Source organism: Sprattus sprattus, assembly GCF_963457725.1.
Source record: "Sprattus sprattus genome assembly, chromosome: 5".
NCBI lineage: Eukaryota > Metazoa > Chordata > Actinopteri > Clupeiformes > Clupeidae > Sprattus > Sprattus sprattus.
Window position 1 is genome coordinate 22,327,349 of NC_137924.1, and position 9,359 is coordinate 22,336,707.

Consider the following 9,359-nt stretch of genomic DNA (forward strand, 5'->3'; position numbering starts at 1 on the left):
GACACAGATTTTTAACAAAGACATATTTATTTGTCTCAGAGGTGACAACTTATAAAAAGAAGCAACAACTGCAACAACGTCTTGTGTCTTAGTGATCGCTGACGTCTAAAAATTGTGGTTTATCTACGTGGACTGCATTTGAAAAACAAAATATACAATTACAGAGTAACTGGCTACTGATACAGAGCCAATGTTATGAATTCTGAAACTAAGCAGAGTTCCTCGTTGCAGTTTAAAGGCAGAAATATATATATATTTTTAAAGAACACTTACTGGGCCAGTTTATCCAATCAAACTGCAGTTTTCTCCAGATAATGGTCCTTGCAAACCTGTCCAATAAAATCTGAACGGCTTTCTTCAAAACGTCTCCTGACCTTACAGAAGACATTGTAGGAACTTTTATGTTCCTAGTGCAATGAACCTAGAGATAACACTGGGATCAGTAGTCTATGCTGAGGCCATGATAGCTGCGTTAATAAAAAAAAATGTCAGAGTGGATTTTTGGTGTTTACTGTGAGGGCGGGAGCAATGTCATAGTTAAGTAATGAGTTAAGGCTTGGAGCTATTGATGCCCAGTAGTACATGTGCAAAGCCTGGCCTCCATCCGCAGATCAGTAGATATCACCCCACAGAAAAAGAAAGCATCTATTTTCAAATCTTCACCTGCTTTCCCAATCAAATGAATTATTTTTGTAAAGCCTCTTAATCCCTGTCCAATCCAAACAAAGTTTAGCACAGAGCCAATCGTTGCAATCCGCTGTGTGTGGGCTTTTCGATCACAACATACATCACAAGAGGGTCTTTCCATTGAACCCCATACTGCCATATACACGAAAACAAACTGAATTAAAAAAAAAAAAAAAGCTTGATGAAAAAAGATAAACACAGCTCTGTCACGTGGCAAAAAAATAAATCACAGCCCCATGTGCTTCTCAGGTGCTTGCTTGTGGGCAAGGTAGAGGAAGAGGATGCTGGAGAGAGCGCTGACCAGGAAGATGACGTCGAACCAGCGGTGGTAGAAGTTAAACTGCAGCTCCCCCAGGACCTCTGTGACGATGGTGCGATACTCCAGAGGCATACTCATGCGCATGAGCAACACCGAAGACACGAAGTACATGCCCTACGAGAGGAATAAGGATGGGGAGAGAATTTTTGGGAAATTCTGGATAAACCCCTTGAGATGTACCATCTCGTTTTCGAGGGGGTCCACATTGTGATGCATATCTTTATGATGGTGGGGGAAACCGGAGTACCCGGAGTAAACCCACGCAATTAAATATCAATATCATTATAATAGAAATTAAAAAAAATATATATGGACCAAAGTTTTTGTTTAAGCAACGTTATCATCAACTGTAGCCTTTGAATAAGCAAAGTCTTACCATGATTTGAGCCAGAACGAGCACTATTACATTTGAGGACTTGCTACTTGAGATAGCATAGAAGAACTGCGGAGTGAAACACGAGAACAAGTCAGTGCACCTGCCATGCCATAGCTCTATCTCTGTACGTCCTATCAGCTATTTGCAATTCCTTTATTCTACCAGTCTGAAACTTAAAATTGACACAAAGCAACAAAGCACATGTAGGTGGTACACGACCAGTCACATTACGCAGCGAGGCCCACCTTAGTGAGCGTGATCAGCAGGCCTCGTATGGAGGTGACGATGATGATCCCCACCAGGATGAAGGAGATATGCTGGGACCAAAACTTCACCTGGGGAATGGAGGGAGGAAGGGTAAAGAGTAAGACACAAGAGTGATAAACCCCCAACCCCCAGGGTCATGAGCTTTTTGGGGGGGAAATATTATGAATATTATGATTCTGAAACGTCTTCCGTGTGTACAAAATGGCTGGAAGAATGATTAATTATACTTCAACCTTGATTCAACAGTGTCTCTCTGTGTGTTTGTGTGTGTTTGTGTAGTTGTGTGTGTGTGTGTGTGTGTGTGTGTGTGTGTTTGCGCTTACGTCAAATTGAATACCCAGGTAGTTCACAGTAATTTCAATGCCTCTAGTTACTGGATCAGTTTTGCCCACACGGTCAAAGACTATATTGATGGTGGCCTGGAAAAGACAAACAGCAAAGGGCATGCTAATTCACAACACTGTTACAAATAATGTTTTTTTTACATCAACACTTAACAATGACTGAACCAAACTTCTTACCATAAATATCTTCCAAACACAATAGATGGAGAAAAAGTAGCCCAAAAAGTTGAAGTACTTTCCCTGAAACGTTGTGGAATATTCTATCCGCTCCTAATGAAGGAGAAAGAAGAAAAAGGGGAAGACAAAATCATTATGTCATTCCTAGTGTTGCCTTAATCTTCTTTCCAAAGTAAAAGCCCAAAGCCATGCTGAATCAGTGCTTTTAACAGATTGAAATGGTCCACAACATGTGTGACTGTAAAAGATTGAATTCAAAGTACTGCACATTTCTCACTGTCACACGTGTGGAGAGATTTAATAGAGACAATAAAAGTTCTGCTGGGCTTGCTTTCTGTGTGTGGTAAACATTTTATTGTGTGTGTGTGTGTGTGTGTGTGTGTGTGTGTGTGTGTGTGTGTGTGTGTGTGTGAGAATGTGCATGTATGTGTCAGAATGTGTGTGTGAGTGTGTAAGACCTTGGTGGCCTGAAGATCTACTGTCTCGAGGAAGAGCTGCCGGCTGAGCTCCTCTAAAGCATCCACTTCCTGCTGAATCTGAGACAGATCTGAAGACCTCCAGTTAAAGAAATATAAAACATACAAGCTACATTCACATCTATTCATTTTATGAAAGATCATAAGCATGGAGATTCACACATCTGGTAAAAACACACTTGCATACAGCCGCGGAAAAAATTAAGAGACCACTTCAAAATTATCAGTTTCTTTGGTTTCACTATTTATTGGTATGTTTTAAAGTAAAATGTACATTTTAGTTTTATTCTATAACCTACTGGCAACATTCCTACCAAATTTCAAATAAAAATATTGTCATTTAGATCATTTATTTGCAGAAAAATGACAATTGGTCAAAATAGCAAAAAAGATGCAGTGTCTTCAGATCTCGAATAATGCAAAGAAAACAATCTCATATTCATTTTTAAACTACACAATACTAATGCTTACACTTAGGAAGAGTTCAGAAATCAATATTTGGTGGAATAACCTTGATTTAAAATCACAACTTTCACTTGTCTTGGCATGCTCTCCACCAGTCTTTCACATTGCCGTTGGGTGACTTTATGCTACTCCTGGCGCAAGAATTCAAGCAGCTCGGCTTCTTTTCATGGCTTGTGACCATCCATCTTCCTCTTGATCACATTTCAGAGGTTTTTTATGGGATTCAGGTCTCGAAATTGGGCTGGCCATGACAGGGTCCTGATCTGGTGGTACTCCATCCACACCTTTACTGGCCTGGCTGTGTGGCATGGAGCATTGCCCTGCTGGAAAAAACACTTCTCAGAGTTGGGGAACATTGTCAGAGCAGAAGGAAGCAAGTTTTTCTTCCGGGACAACGTTGTACTTTGCCTGGCTGAGGTTTGTAAAAGACCATAAGGATTGAAAAAGCGGACTGGAGGTTCTTCTAAGTTCGTCTTCTCTGATGAGTCTGATTTCACAGTAGGTGCAAGACTCTCTGGCTTGTAGGCCTCTCCAGGTCTCCGTCTAACCATCAGACGACCATGTGTTGGGCAAAGCTGAAAATTGGACTCATCAGAGAAGACGAACTAGAAGACCCTCCAGTCCGCTTTTTTCAATCCTTATGGTCTTTTACAAACCTCAGCCAGGCAAAGTACAACGTTGTCCCGGAAAAAAAACTTGATTCCTTTTGCTCTGACAATGTTCCCCAACACTGAGAAATGTTTTTTCCAGCAGGGCAATGCTCCATGCCACACAGCCAGGCCAGTAAAGGTGTGGATGGAGTACCACCAGATCAGGACCCTGTCATGGCCAGCCCAATTTCGAGACCTGAATCCCATAAAAAACCTCTGAAATGTGATCAAGAGGAAGATGGATGGTCACAAGCCATGAAAAGAAGCCGAGCTGCTTGAATTCTTGCGCCAGGAGTAGCATAAAGTCACCCAACGGCAATGTGAAAGACTGGTGGAGAGCATGCCAAGACAAGTGAAAGTTGTGATTTTAAATCAAGGTTATTCCACCAAATATTGATTTCTGAACTCTTCCTAAGTGTAAGCATTAGTATTGTGTAGTTTAAAAATGAATATGAGATTGTTTTCTTTGCATTATTCGAGATCTGAAGACACTGCATCTTTTTTGCTATTTTGACCAATTGTCATTTTTCTGCAAATAAATGATCTAAATGACAATATTTTTATTTGAAATTTGGTAGGAATGTTGCCAGTAGGTTATAGAATAAAACAAAAATGTACATTTTACTTTAACACATACCAATAAATAGTAAAACCAGAGAAACTGATAATTTTGAAGTGGTCTCTTAATTTTTTCCGCGGCTGTATATTCACAGAACCCCCCCACCCCACCTACACAAACACACACCCACACCCACACACACACCCACACACACACACACACAGTCCGTGTCAGGATACTCTCACTGCCTGTTGGAGAAGACGTTACACTCTTGATCATCCCCCAGAATCCAGTCTGTTTGTTTTGGTCCTCCCCACGCTGGAATATCTGGCGCCTCGTCATAGCAATCCTAGACCATAGCACCAAATCAGTCTCTCTCGGTGTCCTTTAACTGCTGGAAGAGTATGTGAATTGCATTTCTCTCACTCATTCTTACCGTTTCTTTTTACTGACAATCATGTCCATGGTCTGAAGCAATCTTCTCTCCAGGGCTAAGATGTCACTCTCTGTCACATTACTGCATATGAAGACAGACATTTCATACAGCTAAGTCACATACACCTCCACAACAACAGTGAACAAAAATGTATATATATATATGTATATATATATATATATATAGAGAGAGAGCACATACATATAGCACACATGCTTGTGTAGATACAATGTGTGTGTCAGTGCATATATGGGTGGGCACTCACCGCAGAAAGTAAGACATGTAGGTGTAAGGGCAGTTGACCGCACCAAAACCAGATAGCAGAGCCATAAGTGTGACACCAATCACCCCAACTCGACTGATAAGCTGCTCAATAGATAGGATCCCTGAATGATTAAAAAGTGCGCACACACACACAATCCGTCTTAGATTGCAGATCACCACTTATCCTACACAGGTCATATAGGACAGACAAATTCCTTTTTTCACAAATTCATTAAGAAGATGGATAGATGGACAGGCCATTTCAAACTGTAATAATCTGCGCTGCAACATAAGAGTTTACCATGTTTAGGGCTGAGGATAGGAAAGGGATCCCCCAGTTTCCAGAAGAAATACATGAATGTGAACCATACCATACAAGCAAAGAGAAGCTTCTGTCTCTGCACTGGAAAAGAAGCACAATAAGTAATCTGTATGTGTAAATCGTATGCTCAAATTGCAAATCCATTTGAATGTTAATTTGTGTGTGTGTGTGTGTGTGTGTGTGTCTATGAATTGGTGAGGAGGAGGGGAGGGGGGTATTAGTTTCTTGATATACAGCCGCGGAAAAAATTAAGAGACCACTTCAAAATTATCAGTTTCTCTGGTTTTACTATTTATTGGTATGTGTTAAAGTAAAATGTACATTTTAGTTTTATTCTATAACCTACTGGCAACATTCCTACCAAATTTCAAATAAAAATATTGTCATTTAGATCATTTATTTGCAGAAAAATGACAATTGGTCAAAATAGCAAAAAAAGATGCAGTGTCTTCAGATCTCGAATAATGCAAAGAAAACAAGCTCATATTCATTTTTAAACTACACAATACTAATGCTTTAACTTAGGAAGAGTTCAGAAATCAATATTCGGTGGAATAACCTTGATTTAAAATCACAACTTTCATGTGTCTTGGCATGCTCTCCACCAGTCTTTCACATTGCCGTTGGGTGACTTTATGCTACTCCTGGCGCAAGAATTCAAGCAGCTCGGCTTCTTTTCATGGCTTGTGACCATCCATCTTCCTCTTGATCACATTTCAAAGTTTTTTTTATGGGATTCAGGTCTCGAAATTGGGCTGGACATGACAGGGTCCTGATCTGGTGATACTCCATCCACACCTTTACTGGCCTGGCTGTGTGGCATGGAGCATTGCCCTGCTGGAAAAAACACTTCTCAGAGTTGGGGAACATTGTCAGAGCAAAAGGAAGCAAGTTTTTCTTCCGGGACAACGTTGTACTTTGCCTGGCTGAGGTTTGTAAAAGACCATAAGGATTGAACCAAAGCGGACTGGAGGGTCTCCTAGTTCGTCTTCTCTGATGAGTCCAATTTTCAGCTTTGCCCAACACATGGTCGTCTGATGGTTAGACGGAGACCTGGAGAGGCCTACAAGCCACAGAGTCTTGCACCTACTGTGAAATTGGACTCATCAGAGAAGACGAACTAGGAGACCCTCCAGTCGGCTTTGGTTCAATCCTTATGGTCTTTTACAAACCTCAGCCAGGCAAAGTACAACGTTGTCCCGGAAGAAAAACTTGCTTCCTTTTGCTCTGACAATGTTCCCCAACTCTGAGAAGTGTTTTTTCCAGCAGGGCAATGCTCCATGCCACACAGCCAGGCCAGTAAAGGTGTGGATGGAGTATCACCAGATCAGGACCCTGTCATGGCCAGCCCAATTTCGAGACCTGAATCCCATAAAAAAAACTCTGAAATGTGATCAAGAGGAAGATGGATGGTCACAAGCCATGAAAAGAAGCCGAGCTGCTTGAACTCTTGCGCCAGGAGTAGCATAAAGTCACCCAACGGCAATGTGAAAGACTGGTGGAGAGCATGCCAAGACACATGAAAGTTGTGATTTTAAATCAAGGTTATTCCACCAAATATTGATTTCTGAACTCTTCCTAAGTTAAAGCATTAGTATTGTGTAGTTTAAAAATGAATATGAGCTTGTTTTCTTTGCATTATTCGAGATCTGAAGACACTGCATCTTTTTTGCTATTTTGACCAATTGTCATTTTTCTGCAAATAAATGATCTAAATGACAATATTTTTATTTGAAATTTGGTAGGAATGTTGCCAGTAGGTTATAGAATAAAACTAAAATGTACATTTTACTTTAACACATACCAATAAATAGTAAAACCAGAGAAACTGATAATTTTGAAGTGGTCTCTTAATTTTTTCCGCGGCTGTATTTGTGAATGTGGAGGGTGTTTAACAAAAGTCTGTTTTTTTTTGTATACTTACGAAGTCGTATGTTGCTGACAACAAAGTAGCCAATGTAGAAAGGCACCACAAAAATGAGAACCAGTAAAATCACATAAAGGTTCAATTTCCAGTGGAAATATCTTGACCTGCAGGTGAGGTCAGAAAAACAATTGAATGACACGCTAAGGAACTACGCGGTATACAAACATAGCCTGTATTTGTTATCGTGCTGTTTGACACTTACGTGCTGCTTAGAGCTCCCAGGATTTCAAATATGATTAGTTCAAACATAGTGCAAGAGAAGGCGAAGGTGATGGAAAACACCACCTGGACGACATACTGTCGGATCTGGAAATGGCATGTTAACCTGTTACTCCAAATGTTCCAAATGAGATGTCAATATTGTAAAAGATCTATCAAAGCCAATCCATACAAATGTGTTGTACAAGTTCTACAACTGAAGAGAGGGCACTCTCCGCAGTTTAATTTGATTGTAAATTAAATCACACGAGAATACTAGCAAGTACAAGCACCTGCACCATACCTCATAATCTTTGAATAATTGTCGCATGAAGAAGAGCCAGCCGAAGCCAAAGAAAAACACCTAAACAGATGAAATACTCCGTTGTTAAACATGCTGCTTTTCAAAACTGATTTTACGAATGGGGGAGCAGTGAAGAACACCGCTAAATAATGAAGTAAGCTAGCTAAGCTAATTGCTTAGTCGCAACATCAACCGGGTACTTGCCTGGGAGGTGAACATGATCACTGAATCTACGAAGAAAGACATGTTTTATGGACTATGAAAAAGTTCTAACGGATAAGATGATATTTGTTATGTGTGTCTCCGAATCAACTGCATATTGCTAAGACCAAGAAAATGTTACGCTCCAGCATTGTTACCAAGCTGTCAACTTCGAAAATTATAGATACGTCATCACTGGGGACGTAGTAAACAGCTCACAGGCATGATATCCGTCGCATAGTTATGACATTTTAAACACGCTCAAACCTTGCTCATACCAAGGTTGAAGGTGAGACAACGAGTCGAAGTCGTTCAGTAACAATCAGCAAATCATTTTAACATGTGTTTTTACATGCGTATTTCATTTGTATCTGGTTTTATTTAACGACTTATTGCGTGCTTGATTTATTTCAACCAGTCTAGTAAATACCAATAGCGCCACTAAAACAGCAGAGGGCAGTCAAACCCCGTAAGGACTACACGGAACAACATTCTTTAAATGAAAAACAAAGACATTAAAAGTGGAAGAGATATATTAAGAATAATTGTATGTATAATGATAGTAAGTTATGCATAATCCTTACCTATAGAAAACCAGTGTTAACAGAGGTATAGGGAAGAGAGCATCAACTATGGGCAGACATACAACACATTTGATGATTATTTGCCATTGATGAGGTAAAATGGCCAAATAGACAAAAAAAATGGATTACTTCCATTTATTGGATACTGTAAGGGGAGGACATCACAAATATTCCAGGTAAACACAGAGACAAGAGAACATAATTTGTTAAAAGGTTAAATGTGCTCTTATTCATCCATCATGGATGTGTATTGTGGGGCAGTGCCAATTGAGAGAGACTGGTTTGGAAGTGCTGGCTGCCGTGGCAACGTGGGCACGGTGCATTAGCATGAGTGACAGCTCCTTTCTTAGGTTCCAAGGAAGGCAAAAATACCATCCTGCATCAGATGATAAAGAACTGAGAGAAATGGCTGATAGACTTCCTCCTGGGAACCTTCAGATCTGTGCAAGTGGCAAAATACTCTCCCCCCTATCTTCCCTTTATCTCTCTCTCGCTCTCTCTCTCTCAGGTTTCTCGGCTCTGTTTGATTACTTAAAAAAAAAAAATTTGCAGTCAAAGCTCCGTTGGCTAGTGTACGGCTCAGAAGGTTTTTGGAATCAGTTAATCCATAGATCTAAACTCTCTGTGCTTTGTCATAGCTATCACTGTGCTTTGACATGGTGACATCTACAAACTCTCTGTCTGAAGTAATACATTTGTTCTCAGCGTATTACTTTTCAAGGAAGTTGGAGATTTGTTGGAATTTAGTGCTGCTGTGTCTGTTTGTAAACCTGTTGGATGAGTCACCGCTTTCTCAATAAATC

General features: G+C 40.3%; 1 protein-coding gene across 1 annotated transcript; it reads right to left on the minus strand.

The window, feature by feature from the left end:
- Nucleotides 1-86: 86 nt before the first annotated feature.
- Nucleotides 87-8,143, minus strand: LOC308365136 (Golgi pH regulator). The gene is made up of 14 exons (XM_080838478.1): nucleotides 7,976-8,143; nucleotides 7,772-7,831; nucleotides 7,472-7,575; nucleotides 7,267-7,373; nucleotides 5,322-5,423; nucleotides 5,022-5,142; nucleotides 4,757-4,837; nucleotides 4,560-4,669; nucleotides 2,629-2,717; nucleotides 2,171-2,263; nucleotides 1,973-2,068; nucleotides 1,628-1,717; nucleotides 1,383-1,448; nucleotides 87-1,120 (listed from the first exon to the last, which is right to left on the minus strand). Exons 1-14 carry the CDS (start codon nucleotides 8,015-8,017, stop codon nucleotides 914-916), a joined length of 1,368 nt encoding a protein of 455 aa, XP_080694604.1. The 5' UTR covers nucleotides 8,018-8,143; the 3' UTR covers nucleotides 87-913.
- Between the last annotated feature and the right edge of the window lie 1,216 nt (nucleotides 8,144-9,359).

What these genes read in the sequence shown, in the direction of transcription:
- LOC308365136 (XM_080838478.1), bottom strand. Translation starts at nt 8,017, where the DNA reads ATGTCTTTCTTCGTAGATTCAGTGATCATGTTCACCTCCCAG. An exon ending in TATCCTCAGCCCTAAACATG is followed by an intron (nt 5,143 to 5,321) that starts GTAAACTCTTAT and finishes TTAATCATTCAG; the next exon opens with GGATCCTATCTATTGAGCAG. An exon ending in GTGTTTGGAAGATATTTATG is followed by an intron (nt 2,069 to 2,170) that starts GTAAGAAGTTTG and finishes TGTCTTTTCCAG; the next exon opens with GCCACCATCAATATAGTCTT.